The sequence below is a fragment of the Plutella xylostella genome, chromosome 31, assembly GCF_932276165.1.
Source record: "Plutella xylostella chromosome 31, ilPluXylo3.1, whole genome shotgun sequence".
In the NCBI taxonomy this organism is placed as follows: Eukaryota; Metazoa; Arthropoda; class Insecta; order Lepidoptera; family Plutellidae; genus Plutella; species Plutella xylostella.
This window is the reverse complement of record NC_064011.1, coordinates 722,287-742,893: the sequence shown is the minus strand read 5'-3', so window position 1 is coordinate 742,893 and position 20,607 is coordinate 722,287. Positions and strand designations below refer to the sequence as shown.

General features: G+C 39.2%; 1 protein-coding gene across 1 annotated transcript in view; it reads left to right on the top strand.

The window, feature by feature from the left end:
- Positions 1-20,607, top strand: part of LOC105393095 (nephrin) — a 134,888-nt gene that overhangs the window by 79,933 nt on the left and 34,348 nt on the right. The window contains exons 6-8 of the mRNA XM_048632169.1: positions 14,133-14,291; positions 17,784-17,859; positions 19,734-19,849. Coding sequence (XP_048488126.1) covers positions 14,133-14,291; positions 17,784-17,859; positions 19,734-19,849 — 351 coding nt within the window. The remainder of the gene's footprint in view (positions 1-14,132; positions 14,292-17,783; positions 17,860-19,733; positions 19,850-20,607) is intronic.

The following is a 20,607-nucleotide window of genomic DNA, read 5'->3' as shown; positions in this document are numbered from 1 at the left end:
AATTCAAAATAAGAGTTCAATGGTAGAAGAACACCTGCAATATTTACTTATGAATGCAATAAAAGATTGAGTATTGAGAAGTGGGGTGTTATTTTGTGAAGACGTTTCTTTACATTTGTAATCCCGACGAAGGAAAAAACTGCAGAAAGGTCTACTACTACTAAGATAGTCACCTCTGACTACTCGAATATACATATTGTAATTTATACGAAACAGAGCTCAGAAAGTCTTAGCTAAATATGCTCGGCTATGCCCACGAAACTTTGGCCTCAAATATAATTTTGTTTCGACGCTAAGTAAATATTTCATTTTGCTGGTTTGAACGTTTTCACTCTGATGGCTTTTCTACTGTTGCATTGCGTTTTAAATATAGTGTTTTTTTATTGTAATAATCTTCTGTCATGGAATAGTTATTTGTAATTATTGCTTCTGTAATCGAATAGGATATGAGGTATATACAGAGCGGTGGTAGCTCAGTCGGGTAAGCGCCCGCTTCTCACGCCAGAGATGCGGGTTCGAATCCCGGCGCTGACATGTACCAATGAGTGTTTTTCTGAATTTAAGTACAATGTATACCATCGCTCGTACGGTGAAGGAATACATCGTGAGGAAACCTGCATATCTAGATTTAGCACATCTAGATATGTGAAAATGGTCCAAGCTTAGGAAGGCAGTTTAGACCTTGGGGATATGCACAAAGGTTCCATTCGAGAGAGCCAGGTGTAGGTACTGTAACCCCCACAGAGAATAGAATAGAATAGGATATGTTTTGTTCTGGATATCACTTGTTTTCTCACCAAAATAGGCTCAGCCGTTCACAGTATACTTATAATGGCGTAATTGAAGCTTTATCTGTTACCTAGCCTATAGGCTAACCCCCTTATTCATTGAAAAGTTACAGGACATTTTAGCTATTTAACTGTTTTGTCTCTCTCTATAAAGGAACAAATTGTTCTTTGACAGTTAGGGGGGTAAGTCAGGCAGTTTATGTTCAATGAAAAGCAAACTTTATTTATAATAGTAGCACTAAGGTCTAAAGAATTTGACCCCTTTGTCTCACACACCCTATAAAACAGGCCGAGACAAAATGGGGATATGTCCTAAATCTTTTATCGCCCAGTCTAAGTTTGTCACATAATTAAAGCGAACAATATTATTGCATTCACGGAAAAGGGTTGTTTAGGGGTTGTCACAGACTGGATAGAGCTAATAATAATAACATGCAGGGACATCTCACACACGCACACCCCAAGCTAGGCAGAGCCTGTGTTATGTGTATCGAACAGCTGATATATCTACACAAATACATAGATTGATACACATATTAAATATAAATATCAACACCCAAGACCTGAGTACAAATATCTGTCTTTAAACAAATATCTGCCCCAGCCGGGAATCGACCCCGGGACCTTCGGCATAGCAGTCAGGGCCACTAACCACTACGCCATTCGACCGTCGAGCTATGTTCATCATCACGACCCATCACGTCCCCACTGCTGGGGCACGGGTCTCCTTCCAATGAAGGAAGATTTTAAGGCCTAGTCCACCACGCTGGCCTAGTGCGGCTTAGTGGCGGAGCTATGTTCACTGAAGCAAAAAAAAAATACAGCATTTTGACAAAAATAAAATGACTCCTTGTAATAATGTCCTTGCAAACCCACATTACAGACAAAACGCAATCTTTTTTTTGTTATAGGTTATGTTACCTTGAGTGCTTTAGCCTTAGCTTTTATCAAAATCGCCTTAGCAGTTTAAAACATATGCTACTTTTAGTGTTGAACGTCGGTGTTTTTTTAACGTTGGTTAGGTTTATTGCTACACTATTCCCCAAATCAGTTTCCCCATTCGTCTCAGTCCGGTCGCACCTCTCGCAACGAGACTTAGATTTTAAACTTCATCCTCCAACTTTGGAGATAAGACAATGCGGGTCTCATAAACTTGACGGTGGCACTGACTTGCTTAAACCGAGTTTAAACAAAAGCGGTTTGTGATATGCAGTGGCCTTTTAAACCCGTGGGAATTCCGGGACAAAATTCGCCTGAGAATGTGTTTTAAGCGAGGAATATACTTAGTTCAATTAGGGATTTAGGGAATTGTTTGTAAAATTGGAGATATGTACGTTTGTAAATATATTATGTAGACAACGTTCTGTGATACTGTTGTCTCCCGTGGGTCGTTATAGATTTGATGAAAATGCTTAGACAAGTCTAGATCAGACCTGCTTTAATATACCTAATATTATTTCAAAGGTTTTACACAAATATACAGTCATTAAGCTAGCCTTTTCCGTTTAGGTTAGGAGTAATTTAGCTATTGTCACTGGAACTTTTTCATTGCTCGTGAGTCTATAATTCGTATAAAAATGGAGAGTGATCTGATTGCATGTTTACATGTTATGAGTATGTCCGAAGATTCGACGGCACTGTAGCTAAGGCGGTAGTGAAGATGCTTCCGAAGCTGGGGGCCGCGGGTTCGAATCCCGCCCAGGGCAAACATTTGTGTGATGAGCATATGTGAGATGTCCCCACATATTAATTATTTATATTTATTCGCTTGTCGGGAAATATCCGCTTTATTACCTTACAATTTCGTAGCAACAAATTAATAGTCATATTGATTTTGTATCAAACATTTCTACGAATTTTCCTGATGATGGATATTTATAGAAATAATTACTATCAAGTAATCTTTGAAGGCAAAGGTTAAACGTGGATGAGGAAGGGAGAGGCGTATGTCCAGTAATATAATTATTATTATCTTTCTTAAGGTAAGCGTCCACCATGATTGGATGCGGAAAGCTAAAGATCGCATCCAATGGCATGCTTTGGGAGAGGCCTACGTCTAGCAGTGGACTGCTATAGGCTAATGATGATGATGATGATGATGATAAAGTCCACCTTTCGGCATCACACGCAACGGACGCAATTACGTACACTTAAGCAAATTCACTCAAGTGCGTACACTTCATCGGCATAGCTGACGCCGTTATTATGAGACTTTGCAGGTAGTAAGCTGACACGCAACATAGGCTTGTATCTTGGAATTTTTATTTATTTATTTATACGCAAGGTAGTACATTAGTACAAAGCGTGAGTGTGTGTGTGTGTGTGTGTGTGTTATTTATAATTCCGAACGAGAACTTCCTGGGAATTCCCACTGAATATCTTTAAAAATCTATATTTTTTCACGCACACCCACAATATCGATATATAGCATGCCGCTCAGCCACGACAAACTTATAATACTCCCCGTTTTCGACTGTCAGTTAACAAACCTTCCTCTAAACACCAGTAGCCTAGCCTTTGCTAAGCAAATTTCTACCGTTTCCCAGTCTCCAGCTTACGCACACATAGACCTTACCATATGCAAAGGAGACACACCTATACAATACATGTACATGCAAAATATTATAGCACCTTTTGTCTAGCTACAAGCTATGCGATAGTGCACCCTACAGGAAGGGAATACGGCGTGTAATTGATTTTGGGTCCGTGTAGGGAACATCTACAATAGATGGGTATAATAGAAAGGGCACTTGGGTAGCGAAAATTGAAGTCGCTGTTTTCATGAGAAGTTTGGTCAGGTTTTTTTAACCCTGAATGTAGGAAAAGGTTGTTGTAAGTTTGATATGATTACATATTATCTGTGTTTGTCAGAATGGATATCGAATCTATAGTCTTTACAGTTTATAACTTGGCCTTTATTATTTATGTATGGTTTGAGATTTATTTTAAAATAGAATAAGCTTAATAGAAATTATGGCTATACTAAGCTAGGCTACAAAGTTGGTACCATTGATGACAAAAAGTTATTTTGTAGGTTATATTCCGAAATACATCCATAATATACAAATTTGCAAGATAAACTCCTAACATACAGGCACAAATAATACCGAAATTTCCTTAACAGACAAAGCCTCAAGATACCTACAGAAACATTGACTCCAAACTTATAAGTTTTTTTTTCGACGGCGGTAAAAATATGAGGAAAATAATACGTATTATCGATTCAACACGGGAAGGGTAACCATGAAAGCCGCTGAAACTTTCAGGAAATCCAAAGTTTGTAATATTACCTATCAGAAACTTTACCTATTTATTATACTGTTTGGTTATGAATGTAAATTATAATGTATGTAAATTATAATAAAGGCATAAGTATAGATGAGTGGACGGTGTAAAGATTAATACACCGATCGAAAAGCCAAAGGTTCTGTGATCGATTCCCGACCAGTACTGATATGAAATGTTTTTAACCCCCGTAAAAAGAGGGATTTCATCAGTTTAATGTGTTTGTGTATCCGTCTGTGATAGAGTAGCTCCCAAACGGCTAAACCATTTTTATAGGTAATAGCTGTTCCCGCGAGCTTAAAAAGTTTTCCCGTGGGAATTCCGGGATAAAAAAGTAGCCTATGTTCTTTCTCAGAGTCTAGACCATATGTATAGCAAATTTCATTCAGATCTTACTTTCGCATTTATAATATTAGTTAGGATGTTATTCCGAATATTCTTAGCCATATTTAATCAAATTGGCTAAACATAAATAGAATAACTAGCGGTCAGTTATCCGCGTGGCAGGCTATACAAGACAATGGACATTTGATCGCCATCGCCACCAGCAACAAGAACTGAAGTTGGCTTCAATTCATCGACAATATTGCGAGATTTGCCGCGTCCTGTTGCAACGCAGGGCGGGGTTGTCAACGATTACTTTTCTTGATAATTTACTCTAATTAATAGAGGTAAAGCTTTCAGTCTGAGCTTTGCGACCGCCTGATATGTTTAGAGAATTGCGTTACAGTTGACGATTTAAATAATAGGTTTGTGGAAACTGTCCGAGAGGTAGGATCGAAATATTTTTCGTCCCGAACCAACCGAGGACCTCAAAAACTCTCAGATGGGACTCTGAGTCTCATAAGAGAACGGAGAGAAATGAGGTTGCAGTCTTCAGTTGATATGGTCGAGTACAGACGTCTAAACAGACAGATCGCCAAAGCAAGACGTTGCGATATGAGACGCTACAATTGCAAGCGCATTCAAGACGCAATAGAGCAAAACAAGGGCTCCAAAGTCTTTGCTAGAGATCGACCTGTTCGGCAGACTCTGTTGACCCAACTGAAGACCGACACTGGCAACACCGTTTCATCAGTGCCCGAAATTCTGGGAGAAATTGAGAGATTCTACGGACAGTTATACACCACAACACAAAACCCTATTACCAGCGGTGCTCACGACAGCCGAGCGCCACTCACCCGACACTATACCGAAGATATTCCGGACGTCAGTCTAGACGAGATTAGTATAGCTCTCAAACAGCTAAAAAACAACAAAGCTCCGGGAGATGATGGAATAACGACAGAACTTCTGAAAGCCGGCGGTAGACCGATTTTAATAGCACTTCGGAGGCTGTTTAATTCCGTCATACTCGAAGGCACAAGCCCGGAGGCATGGAGCAGAAGTGTAGTGACTTTGTTCTTCAAAAAAGGCAACAAAGCCCTATTGAAGAATTATAGACCCATTGCACTTCTGAGCCATGTGTACAAGCTGTTTTCGAGAGTTATTACGAATCGTCTCGAGCAAAGACTCGACGACTTCCAGCCACCCGAACAAGCCGGGTTCCGAAAAGGCTATAGTACCATAGATCATATACACACGCTTCGGCAGGTTATACAGAAGACCGAGGAGTATAATCTACCTTTATGTCTAGCGTTTGTGGACTATGAGAAAGCCTTTGATTCTATTGAGCTCTGGGCGATGCTTCAATCCCTTCAGCGGTGCCATATAGACTATCGCTATATCGAGGTGTTGAGATGTATGTACAATGCTGCCACAATGTCAGTTCGATTACACGAACATAGCACAAAACCGATCCAGTTGCAAAGGGGCGTGAGACAGGGAGATGTTATTTCTCCGAAACTGTTCACCTGTGCACTGGAAGATGTTTTTAAGCTTGTAGAGTGGAAAAGACTGGGCATTAACGTCAATGGCGAATATATCTCTCATCTACGATTTGCTGATGACATAGTTATTATGGCGGAAACGCTGGAGGAGTTAGGCGAAATGCTCACAGACCTCAATGATGCCCCTAAACAAGTTGGGCTGAAAATGAACATGGACAAGACAAAGGTCATGTCGAACGAACATGTTTCATCATCGCCCGTAACTGTAGGAGGTGTCACCATCGAAGTTGTCGATCAGTATCCCTACCTAGGACAAGTGATCCGATTAGGTAAATCCAACTTCGATAAAGAGGTAGCTCGTAGAATCCAACTCGGATGGGCAGCGTTCGGGAAGTTACGACACATCTTCACTGAAAACATACCTCAGTGTCTGAAAACAAAAGTTTTCAATCAGTGCGTGTTGCCAGTGATGACTTACGGAGCCGAGACGTGGTGCTTCACCAAAGGGCTTATCCACAAGCTCAGAGTTGCTCAGCGTGCTATGGAAAGGGCTATGTTAGGCGTGTCCCTGCGAGATAGGATTCGTAATGAAGAAATCCGCAGGAGAACTAAAGTTACCGACATAGCCAAAAGGATTAGCACGCTGAAGTGGCAATGGGCTGGCCACGTAGCCCGCAGAGCCGACGACCGCTGGAGTAGAAAGGTTCTGGAGTGGAGACCCCGTGTCGGCAAACGGCGTGTCGGTCGCCCCCCAACCCGTTGGTCTGATGATCTGCGGAAGGTAGCGGGAAGCCGCTGGATGCAGATGGCGGGTGACCGTTTGGGGTGGCGATCGTTAGGAGAGGCCTATGTCCAACAGTGGACTACAGAAGGCTGAGAGAGAGAGAGAGAGAGAATAGAGGTAATGATGTAGTGCCTGAATTTTTTTCAGATAAAATACTTTTTTTATTTAGCATTTTTGTAAAATTTTCTTAATGTTTTAACTATTTTGAAGCACCGTGTCTAAATTAAGTTGAATATTGCGCATTTAATTATTATAATTAGTTGACTAAGGTGTCACTGATCAAAAAAGTATTTAAAAAATTGTTAGTTTTTTAAATATTTTGCTTTTAAACATAAATATTGGCAAAATCCCAAAAAACCTTAAAACTTAAATAACTCAGAAATGGTTGACTTTAGGATAATGCATTATAGGGTTCAATCGACTGGAAATGCCTTCGTCTATAACCCATTAAAAGGAATACATCGACTTTCCAATCACACTGTATATTTTGATACCTTTCCAAAGTAACAAATCATTAATCAATGAGAAATTCTGAATTTGACAAGGCTAAGAAGTGTAAAGCAACTTTTCTAAGTTGCTTTACACTTCTTGCTGACTGTACTAATATAATATAGACTAGTCAGGTATTCTAGGTAGGTACTAACTGCATTAAAGACATAAAGGTGTAAAATGCATTTGCTAGTCGCATTTCTATTAAAATGCCATGGAAAAGTCCTTTGTTCGTTGAAAATGAGAAAAACATTTTATAAATACTATTTCGCACGAGAGAGCGTAGCGTGCGTAGCTCTTAAGTAATTCTCTATACGGTTTTCGTAGGCATTCGTAGCTGATACAAATAGAGTGTTAAATTTTGCATTTTTAGAATTTTATTATGTGTCTTTTTAATAGTTACGTTTGTAATATTTTTTTATTTGGTCTCATAAAATGCTTGTAGCATTAAGTCCACCCTTTGAACACTTATTTTATATTGGTGCAATAAAGGATTAAATAAATAAATAATAAATAAAAATACTTTGTTTCAATATAGATTTTCGACGTGATATAATTACACCAAAACTTAAATACTTCTTTCTCATAAATGTATAGGAGTTCTTTGTTCTATAATAAAAAATATAACATTAAAATCACACACATAATATAACACTTAATATAATGAACACAACCACAAAACGATAAACACAGGACTTCCCATAACTGCGGACTAGGAATTAATTAGATTTCTAGCTAATTTCTAGACATCTAGACTGCTAGAACGCTCTAAGTTAGTTAACAGACATCTATTACTGTCGGGCACGAGTCTAGAACACTAGATGAGTAATTACTTATTCTTATATTAGAATTCTGTATTATGTATGAGTTTCATATACATTTTTTTAATTAAAAACCAGCACTTGATACGATCTTTGATTTAACTAAAAAGTTTTTCCGTGAAATTCAGTGATTAAAAGTAGTCTATGTGATTATCCAGGATGTCAGCATCTTGTAAACGAAAAATTATAAAAAATGGTTCAGTGGTTTTCCCGTGAAAACGTTATTATACTGCACTGCACTTTAATAATGCTTGCCACTGGACGTAGGCCTCACAAGGAGCGCCACAACACTCTGTCCTCGGCCTTCCTCATCCAGCCACTACCGGCTACTTGTATAAGGTCGTCAGCCCAGCGAGCTACATAGATCCTATGTACCTTTTGCTTTTCGTGGATTGTAGGTACATATTTAGGACCATTTTTATGATCCCTAGTTAACTCTACCATTGGTCAAAAATGGCTACCATTAGTTAAAAACCAACAAAATTTGTATGCGGCTGTCATGCATGACAAGTAATTTGTCTAATGGTTAAAATTGGCCACGGATCAAAAACCGAGGTTTACTGTATATAAATTCTTATTTTAGGTCTCTAAATGTTGTTTGGTAGTGATTGCTTTACGAAATAAGGCTGTTTTTTATGCTGTTTTTATCAATGTTATTTGGAAATTTGAAGTACCTAGGTATGTTTAAATAGTACCTATAAATTTAATGTAAAAGAGACACAGCCCTAAAGTCGATTTGTCTCGGGGACAAATTTGATACGCCTGAGAAAGGTCGTACCTATTTGCGTGTTTTGTATAAAATATTTTGTACAATCAACTTCAGTTCATTTTACTACCATTATTGGAAATTCGATTAATATTAAGTTCATAGATTTGCTTGTTTTCTAAAATGGAAAACAAATCTCTGTGTAAAGTTCAAAATAGACCTCTTCAAAGGTTAAGCGTTTTCTATCTAAAGTTTAATTCTCACTTTACAGGTCATTCATTAGTATAAATTACCCAATCAGGGCAGATTTAGATGGGGTTTATATTTTATTAGCTTTTCCGCCCATTTCGCTTCGCGTTACCTTAAAAAACTCCCTATGAGAACTTAAACATAACCTTTATCCAAAAATAGAAATAAAATTGATTTATTGCTCAAACCAATCTCCACCTGTTATAAATTTATCGCATATCTAATTATCCAAACCGTAACTACTTCCCGAGTATATTTAAGCAAAGGGGGATTTATTTAAGAACGAAAATGCAAAATTTATACATACACCGCTATTGTGTGTGTGCAAACTTGGTCTAGCTGAGTATAGTACGACTAAAGTTAGTCGAGCGGCGGCGGCGGCGCTAGTGTCAATGTTTGACGTGTGATTCTAAAGTTTCCCAATATGGCGACCGAGCCGGCGAGTGAATAAGACCGTTAGTGCTTTGTCTTGTTTCTGAATTGAATATTATCGGAGTGGGTATAAATTGTGAATTCCACTCGTGGGCTTAGACTTTTGTTAGGATATCTAGTTGGTGTGCTGTCAGGAGTTGTATTGAGAAGTGTTTTTGACGATCGCATGAAGATATTTGTGTCAGCTTCCTAATAAAACGTTAAGATATTTGAGTCAAATTCATAATGAAACATTGAATTTGAAGCCAATTGCTTCTTTCGTTCGTCAAAATGATGCCATTCCTAGTAGATATTTATTTAAGCAATTTGCTAGTAGAATCAAAGGTGGATAGTTTAGTTAGATGATCTATGTTGTCGTTTGGATATGTGAAACAATTGGATCTTTGTAAATCTCGTGTCTTTTCGATCACAATTGAATGATGCAAGATAATCTTAATGATCTCGCGGTCGCGGTCAATATTCGGCCAAGAGACTAGTAATATGTCAAAATCCTACATTTTTCTCACTGAATTAAAACACATAGGGCCTTACCACAAAAATTTTAGACACTATTCAACAGATGTTTAGCGCTGTCAAACGCAAGTTTTTTGTGGTAGCGCAGATAGTTTCAAGATCTGACACGGTATTTAAAGATAAACACTGACTCGTTATTCCGAGGTTCAAATTAAATCTGTACAACTTGAACTATTCCTTGCACCTGACAATATGGCGGCTTTAAAATGAAATTTTCATATTAGTTTCATTGTAAATTCAACTTGTACAGAAGTTGGGCTTCGCTGTTTAAACTATAGCGGTGCAGGCTGACTAAGATTTATTGGCTGAGTTTGACGGCGCTGCCGTCGAAAATTGGTCTAAATTGCTTCAAGTCATTTCTGTTAGCTTTGAATTTGGATTTCAACACATTATTTTATGGATACCTATTTACAATTAAAAATTAAGTTTATTATGTTAGCAATGCATTATAGTAGGAACAAGAAAACAATGTCATAGGAAGAACTTACCTACCTCTATACTCTATTTTATAGGAAGAACTTATCTACCTCTATTTTGTAAGACTGAAGGATTATTGCCATCATTATGCTTTATTTATTGATTATCACACTAATAAAGCTTTACAGTAAAACCTTACCTTAGCATACATAGAGGCACAATAACAACAAAACTAAATTTAAAAAAATCCAAAATTAATCTAGAAACATATAAATTAAGTATTATAATAATGTGAGTTTCTGACTGAGCAGACTATCTTATAGATCTAATAAAGTAAATAATAAATTATCAAGATTAGAACACAAATTTACTTAACGCAACAACAAAAAAACTAGCAAAAAATGCTACATCAACATAACAAAAAAAAAACACCCATCCGACAAGATCTCTTTCAGGAAAGGGCAACAAAGCCTTACCCTTTACCAGTCTCTACTAATGTTCACTTGTAGTCCCCCCCCTCTGCGCAGGGTTAGCGGGGGTGAGGTATGTAGCTTTACGTGTTAGGTTAGAGTGGAATATGGGCAGTGCGGTGACTGCAGACTTGGTTAGGTTTTACGGTGATGGTATTTCTTTTTGTAGTAGGTATTATTGCATACCTATATATTTTGAGTGAAATCGAATAGATTATTGTATGCAAAACACTTAGTTTAAATAATTTATATAAGTATTCAAATAGAAACAAAACTTACAAATAAAAATAAGATACTTTATATTCTTTAAAATACAGTTGATACCTAAATGTAAAGCTAGTTATGTAATTCATTAAAAAGTTCCACCAGCTCTTAATTTCACAGGATTTTTTTCATTGCTACTGTGGTGTAGTACAGCCAAATTCATCTGAATATTTTTTATTCCTATGAAGCTTTACAACTGTCGCTACTTTACTGCCCTAGGGCCCTCAGTAGAGGAGCTTTAGTAAAGCAGCCTCCTCCGTATTCTCTGGACACAGTGGCTCCCTCTCTTTGGCATCTCCAATTTAGCTTTGTTTAAAGTTTCGCAGCTTTGGTAATCAAATGCTGTGGCTAGCTTACTAGCTCGGGCTAGATTTTTGCCCTGTGTAGTTTGCATGTTTTTAATTTAAAACTTTTTGCTGTGCGGCTATGGGAAATGTAATTTGGGAGATATTTTTGATGGAGTTCTGTTTGATTTGAAGCTGTTTTTTTAGTTTCGGTATAAAAATACAGTCTATTATAATTATTCCGCATTTATTTAACATCATAAGCTTTTATAATAGGTTAAATTTATTTTGATTTATTTGTGTATGCAAGAAATTACTTACTTTCATCAGTAAGTCTACCTCATTGTACAGTTTACAAACTTAAACGTAAATATAAAAATCCAAATAATGTTTAACATCAAAGTTAGGTACATGTTAATTTATATTGTTTACATAGAGAATAAAGATTAAACCATTAAAGCGCGGAATTTTTACTCTCGCTAAAGCACTAAAGGCCAGTTACTCTTGAAAACTATTCTTTAGTTCCGAAAACTTCCGCATCTCAGAGCTCGCTCGTCAAACTATATCGAGGTATGGACAACTTTTAAAAGTCTTATGGCGCGGCGTTAAGTTAGCACTATAGCGCGTGTGTTTCATAAAGATACGAATATTTGGTATGCATTACCTCACTTACTACTGACTGTTTTTAACCCCCGACGAAAAAGGGAGGTGTTCTAAGTTGAACTTGAAGTAGCTCTCAGAAGGCTGTACCGATTTTCGATTTGTTTTTTTCATTGGTAATGAAACCCCGAGTGTTCTTAGCCATTATATTTTATCAAAATCGGCCGAGCCGTTAAAAAGTTATTATTAAATTCTTTATTGCACAAAGTAAATTGGTACAAAGGCGAACTTAATGCTAGCAGCATTTTCTACCAGTTAAAGGTTATACCACTTTATGTCAGGGATTTTTATAGTTGCGTTGGTTAGGATATTTATCTTGTAAAATACTCTCCTTCTTCTTAAGCCGCGTACAGACCGGCCAAACGAACGCCAACGAACGGGTTTCGTTGCTGCAATCTGCCCTGTATTTTCGTTGGGCGTTCGTTGGGCCGGTCTGTACGTAGCTTTACGTCTTTTCAATCATTTTATCTACGAGTTATTGGTCTAGTCTTCGCCGTCAACAAAAGTTACGAGAGTATAAACGGTTGTCAAAACTTGTCGTGTCGGTTCCTCGCATCGACAACTCTTCGACGACGAACTTTGCGAATAGTTTATCTCCTTATTCCGATTCCTGAGGTTTTTTTCTCGCCCCGAGCCTCGGAATAATAACTTCGGCGCTTCAGGGTTAATGGTTGTGGAAATCTCTTGTCTTGAGTTTTCCAGTTCGAAGGATGTTTTAATTGGTTGGCTTCGGCTCTTTGCATAAGAAATGGGATTGGTTTTATCAATAGTTCCTATCATTAATGATAACCATATTTTTGCATGCATATCATAAAGAATTTGTGAATTTAAGAATATGTCTTACATTTATATACTTATAAGAGTTGTTTATTTATAGTTCCTCAGCATAAAGGTTGACTGGGATAAATCGCATTAAGGCGATGTGTCCGCCTTTGTGTACCTACATAGACTGTTAACTGTAATGATCTATGTCCCTATTTTGTATGTTTCTATGTGTATGCAATAAGGTGTTCAAACGTGATCGTTACTTGTGACTCAGTACACTGCATTTAGGGTACACATAATATACAGGGTGGGCCCTTTCAGCTTATTAAACCCTTTCTCGATTCTCAGGTTGGCTCACGCTGTTTTCTGTCACTTTAAAAGCACATAGTGTTATTGTACTTATTATACCTACCTATCATGGTTTGAATACATGACCAATGGAACGAGAGAACGATATCTTAACCTTTTCGCTTGCTGAAAATTTATTCCCACACCAAAATTAGTTGAAATCGTTCAATTTAGTTATCGGCGAATAGCGATAGCCAATTTGTATCTTACACCGGGCAATATAATCGTTTCTAATCCTGGCCAGATTAGTTAGCATGTCTAGGCTATATACCTAAACCTAGATCTAGGTATAACGTACATATATAGAGGTTATTATGGTGGTTGAAACCGGAAGACCATACATAGCTCCAATTTAGTTAATCCTAACTGTTAGGTGTAGGGCTGATTTACTATTGACCAATATATTATCACTGGTTACCTAGTTGTACACGGCGATCTTTAATTACGTAACATTATTTGGGGCTTGATTTTAGTTAATTATTATTATTTACTAAAATTAAGGGTATATTCGATGGTCAGATAAAAGCTGTCTGGGGTCTGTTATTTGGATTCCGTCGTCTCTGAAAACTATACATAGAAGTAAGAAAGTTAAACACAACTTCAGTATTAGTTCTGTGATTGTCGTTAAGTAGGACTTAAGTTCCTGCTTAGCTAGATTTACTCAAGAGAAAAGGCCTGGGTCGGCTTTCTATGTCACTGTATATCATAATATCGTTTTTATAAACCTATGACCTTTTGACAGTCAATGTTTGCTCACCTCTAAGCTATTGACCTTACTGTCTATATCACCTGCTGAGCTTTGTTGACGCTATGCTATATATTTATTATGTCTCTCTATAAACGTTGATCCGCTGAATTACAAAGCGGCCCTGTGTTGTAATGCGGCCAGCCGTAATGTAATACGGCGGATTCTACGATCCGACTGCGACATAATATATGTATATTCTTTTGTTTTCGACTTTCCACAAATCTATTACTGTTTTCTTTTAATGTTCCTACAAAACTAACCCCCCCTCTTCTCTCCCCAGCGCCGCCAACCTCCGTGGAGATCCTGGGGCACCCGCCCGGCTCCCGCCTGGAGGTGAGGCAGGGCGCCGACGTGGCCCTCGAGTGCCGCGTGCGGGACGCGCGCCCGCCCGCCCAGCTCCTGTGGCATAAGGGCAGCCAGCTCATTAAGGGAGATCGAGGTATGTATCCTACATCTCTTCTAAAGGCTATCTGGAAGAGACCGCATCCATCCAAGGGTTGTCTGGAATGCTCTGAAAGAGATTACTGTTAGCGATAAGTCAGAACGCCATTTCTGCCCTTTGATTAATGGAGATATTAAAGGAAGTTATATACGGTGGCTAGTAAACACAACCATACCGCGATGTAGAATGCATCCGGCAGCGCCATCTAGTGAGGCTACTGCGGCTCCCGTCTGGAGGTGAGGCAGGGTGCTGACGTGGCCCTCGAGTGCCGCGTGAGAGACGCGCGCCCGCCCGCCCAGCTGCTGTGGCATAAGGGCAGCCAGCTGATTAAGGGAGACCGAGGTATGTATCCTATGTCTCCTCTTCTAAAGGTTGTCTGGAAGAGACCGCTGGCAGCGATAAATGAGATCGAGGTATGTATCCTACTTCTCATCTTCCAAAGGTTGTCTGGAAGAGACCGCATCCATCCAAGGATTGTCCGGAATACTCTGATAGAGAGTGCTCTCAGCGATAAGAACGCCATTTCTGCGCTTTTGATTATAGGAGATCGAGATTTGAGGCAATTCGAGGCAATTCGAGGTTGGTCTCTATGGTCTCTCATTAATGGTGATATGAAAGGGAGTTATATATGGTGGTAGTTAAACACAACCATACCGCGATGTAGAATGCATCCGGCAGCGCCATCTAGTGAGACTACTCCGGCTCCCGGCTGGAGGTGAGGCAGGGCGCCGACGTGGCCCTCGAGTGCCGCGTGCGGGACGCGCGCCCGCCCGCCCAGCTGCTGTGGCACAAGGGCAGCCAGCTCATTAAGGGGGATCGAGGTATGTATCCTACATGTTTATTTTGTCCATCCAAAGGTTTTCTGGAAGAGACCGCATCCATCCAAGAGTTGTCTGGAATACTCTGAAAGAGATTGCTCTTAGCGATAAGAACGCCATTTCTGCGCTTTGATTATAGGAGACCGAGACACACACAATATTAGTCTATGGACCGAGATTCGTTCGAGGGTGGTTTCTCATTATTGGAGATATTAAAGTATGTTATATACGGTGGCTGGTAAACACAACCATACCGCGATGTAGAATGCATCCGGCAGCGCCATCTAGTGAGCCGGCTAGAGGTGAGGCAGGGCGCCGACGTGGCCCTCGAGTGCCGCGTGAGAGACGCGCGCCCGCCCGCCCAGCTGCTGTGGCATAAGGGCAGCCAGCTGATTAAGGGAGACCGAGGTATGTATCCTACAACTCCTCTTCCAAAGGTTGTCTGGAAGAGACCGCATCCATTCCATGTAAGGGTTGTCTGGAATACTCTGAAGAGACTGCTCTTAGCGATAAGAACGCCATTTCTGCGCTTTTGATTATAGGAGATCGAGATTCGAGGCAATTCGAGGTTGGTCTCTATGGTCTCTTATTAATGGTGATATGAAAGGAATTTATATACGGTGGCTGGTAAACACAACCATACCGCGATGTAGAATGCATCCGGCAGCGCCATCTAGTGAGCCGGCTAGAGGTGAGGCAGGGCGCCGACGTGGCCCTCGAGTGCCGCGTGAGAGACGCGCGCCCGCCCGCCCAGCTGCTGTGGCATAAGGGCAGCCAGCTGATTAAGGGAGACCGAGGTATGTATCCTACAACTCCTCTTCCAAAGGTTGTCTGGAAGAGACCGCATCCATTCCATGTAAGGGTTGTCTGGAATACTCTGAAGAGACTGCTCTTAGCGATAAGAACGCCATTTCTGCGCTTTTGATTATAGGAGATCGAGATTCGAGGCAATTCGAGGTTGGTCTCTATGGTCTCTTATTAATGGTGATATGAAAGGAATTTATATACGGTGGCTGGTAAACACAACCATACCGCGATGTAGAATGCATCCGGCAGCGCCATCTAGTGAGAGTACGCCCAGCTGCTGTGGCACAAGGGCAGCCAGCTCATTAAGGGGGATCAAGGTATGTATCTTACATCTCCTCTTCCAAAGGTTGTCTGGAAGAGATCTCTCTTAGTGATAAAACCGTCATTTGTGCGCCATGATTAAAGTTCGTCTTTAGTAACTTAGATAAATGATGAACTAGATGGAGTGTCTTAAAAAATAGCACCCCACTTTTACCTCTTGGTATACCAACAATAAGAGCCATCCAGGAAAGTTAGGTACTCTTTAGTGACTAAATCGAACAAACAAGAGTTGTCTTGCAACAAGCTGACGCTTCACGGGTCCGTTATCGACATAGATAAACATGACTCTATCGCGATTCACCATAGACACGGCTTAAACGAGTTTATCGTCGTCGATAACGAACCCATGTAGCGGCTGCAAAATGAGTAAGTATAAGGTACAGTTTATATTTAATTCAGAAAGGCTCCTTTCATGCTATGACACATAGCTTAAACTATCACAAATACAAACTGACATCCCGACCGTAGCAGCAACCAAGAAATTGGCATGAGAATCTTTAATCTCGCAGGGACAAATTGCCAACTCTTCAACTTGCAACTCGCGTTGCCAACTCTCGCAACTTGTGAGGGATTAGTATCATAACACCCTGTATCAAAGAGCCAAGTCGACTTTAAGAAGTTCACAGTTCGAGTCCCGACGTTGGCTTATTCAATTTGTTTAGCGAACGCGTTTTGTTTAAAGCTGTTTTCGTGTTTTTGTAGACTTTTTCCGGAAGTTAACTTTCTATTTAATTGGAGTGTTATAATCTGTACGTATATTTGTGTGGTGTCTGTCTAATACATCTCTGGTGGACAGGCAACCTAATTGTAAGTGTTCACCTTTCGGTTATGTATCAATCAAACGAATTTTCATAAATGTATGGAGAAACGTCGGCAATGCCGTTGAAGTGGACGCACTTGTGTGAATTTCTATACAAATAACACTGAATGCGATACGTCCGTTGCGTACGATGCGACAGGTGGACGCTTATCTTAAGCGTATTAAATCTGCTTCAATAGAACATGAGTGTGGGCGGCACCCAACTGTAGACCAAACTGTTCAGAAATATTTTATAAAGCTTTCATACTTCATACATAAAAGGGGATAGGAGATTTCCTGAAATACTTGGTTACTGCTTAGCACTCGGGACTGTGATATTTCCTTCGCTTTTATACAAACTTGCTTTGCGATTTAAGATAAGATTTGTTATATTTATAAACCTACAAAAACACTTTGGAACATGAAAAAGAATAAGTACCTAAAAAGTTTATTCGCTGCATTTTTGTGAAGTTACAAAATGTCTCGAGTAGGTACTTTAAGGTCTTTGAAAAGTTTATCGGTGCATCCACTTTTCTACAATTTTTTATTAGTGTGAGTGTAAAAAGGTGCCTTTTGCCATTTTGTTCAGCATAACAGATACCCAGGAATGTCTTCACACAAATACGATACAAACGTTAAACAAAATGTTTAGCGCTGTTTTAAAAGAACAATCTTAAACTTTAATTTCTTATTTAATCTTTCGTTTAATCGTCCATATTTTCACTCATTATTTTTTGTCCCCAGTATCGAAAGAAGAAATTAGGACGGTCGAGAGTGCTGACGGGAATCCTAAGACCACGCGATACACCACAGTGTCCAGGTAAGTTTTTTATATTTGCTTATTTTACTAGTCCACTGCTGGACATAGGCCTCTCCCGCGGAGCGCCACAACACTCGGTCCTCGGCCTTTCTCATCCAGCCACTACCGTCTAGCTGTCTTAGGTTGTTGGGCTGGAGGGCGTCCCAGTTAAAGTTATTTGTCGATAGCAATTTTCTGCATTCGATGAAATATGAAAGAATGATTATCCCCCGACGGGAAAAGATGGGTGTTATAGGTTTAACGTGTCTGTGGATATGTGAATCTGTATGCGATTTTTGTTTTTTTTTATATTATCTTCTAATTCTACATAACAGCGTAATTAGATTTATATATTTACTTTCAAAAGTAGAGAGAATTGGCATGGTTACATATAATAATAATATTATGTTCTTCCTTTTAACTCTTATTTACTCGTCTCAGTTTCTTTCCAAAAACACTCGTTAGTCTCTTCAGTGTAGACTAAAATCAGCACCACACATCTAGAATACCTGCCCCAAGTCTAGCCTTTATTTGTTCCTATATTCTTTCCACCACCGATACTTCTTTGTAGAACTCACACAATCACTTTTCAAAACACTGAAAACTGCTCCTTCAGTCCACGCAACAAGTTCCACTGTAGCTTGGCAGTTGTAGCACATGTCCTGAATATCCAGAGTTTTGTTGGTCTGTTTTTGTTCTATGAACTAGCTTTTTAGAGTCACTTCTGGGAGCGAAATCTGTTGGTGCAACTTTTCGTATTTTGTCACTCTGTAGTTAAGGGGCTTAAGGCGTCGACAGTGAACTGAATTTCCAATGAAGTGTCTTTACCGCTGGTTGAAAAAGAGGTTTTGTACGTTTTTAGTGTACGTCTGGGTGTCTATATGTACTGTTTTTTTTTCCATCAAATGTGAATCGTATATGTGTTCGATTGCTTGCATTTTGTAATAACTTTCTAGCTATACTGCACTTAGCACTATCACTTATTATTTGCCCTACTACTCGTATTAAATTAAACTATTTTATTAATTTCAACATTTTTTCTATAGAGATTTTCTGAGAGCTTATAAGTTCTCAGAAAATAATATTATTTCTTCTTCTTATTTCTTCTCATCTTATTTCTCTATTTTTGTGGTTATCTAGAGAATATTAATTTTATTAATAAGTCTGCCGATTGTGCTATTTATTCTCGGTTTTACATATTATTTATGCAAATCGTTTAGTGTGTGAAAAAGAGCGTGTTACCTTTATCTTTACCAATCGGGAATAGGGAACCGCTGCCTGGCCTAGTGGGTACCCGTCTTTGCGATCAGCAAAGACTACAGTTCAGCGCGATTTTTTGTTTATTTAGGATCGTGGACATCAGGAAATACGGTTTAATCCTCGTTTTTTGTCCACTGACCTGGCTTTGTGTATGGATTAGGGAGTTTTACTTGGAATTGATTTATGAACGCTGGACTTGGCCAGTTGTGATTTCAGCGCTCATTGCCGAATAGGGTTTGTTTTATTGGCTAATAGTAAGTCTTGGAAGAGATCTGGGAAGCGCCATTTTTAACCCCTAACGAAAAATTGGTGTGTTATGTATATGTATTTACGTTACGGCGTGTCGGTGTATCTGTGTTACTGTATGGGAGATCGAAATAAAAAGTTTATTTGCGAGGATATGTTCCTTTAGAAAGTGTGATAGGTAGAAATGTGGCTCTCACTTAAATTTTTACCAGACTTTTGATTCTGGCTGCGTCTGCAGCTGCAGCTTTAAGCAATAAGCCCGCCATTTGTTCTGTTGTTATTTTAGTTTTTTGTACAAATTAAGAATAATTACCTATATATACTATTGTAACATTCCCTGTATTTTATATTTATTCTACCCCCTCTCTAACCCTTCTCTCCCCCCACAGGCTACAATTCAAGGCTTCGGCGGACGACGACTACGCGGACTTCACGTGCGAGGCGCGACACGAGGCGTTGCCGCGCGACAACCCACTGCGCAGTAGCGTGCAGTTTAGTGTTCTATGTAAGTAGAATAGCGATAAAATATGAACTAGGTTGATAAAGAAACAATATGGCGACACGAAACGACATAGCGCGGAGCGCGAAAACGCTCTGTGCATTTCAAACGCTCGTCATTATTATATTGTTTCTTTATGTACGCGATTTATACAGGGTGTTGCAAAAGCTGAAACCTACATGTGCAGCTTGTTATATCTAAGCCCGAAACTGAAATCAGAATTTGGAAATTCGCGAATTTTTTTTTTCATTTTCCATAGAAACTTTGTTGGTCACGTGACTTTTACTATGGAAAAAAAAAAATTTACTACCTCAAGTGGCATTTCTTCATCTTCACAACAAACCAAACAGGTGCACCCGCCTATTTGGTCCCTCGGGCCGGATATTAGATGATGGACATATGTGTGTAACTGTGTTTTTGTATACAATAAAGTGTGTATCAATCAAAATTTACAGTCGCTGACGGTGGATCAATGTAATGAAAATAACGGAAAAGCAAACGCAAACTCAATTATTTACCCTGTTCTGAAAATCCCGGGGCATTCGGTTATTAGTAAAAACTAATAACGGAATAAAAATATCTGATATTGATAAAATCCGAGCGATAAAACAATTTAGTGAAGCATGGCTTACTGAATGAAATAAGCGAGTTTTTTAAAAAACATTGAACAAAATTTAATAGACAAAACGCAAAAGCATAATGAATATGTCCAAATAGGCAGTTCGAATACTAATGAAGGGGTATGTTTCGATAGTTTTCGTGAT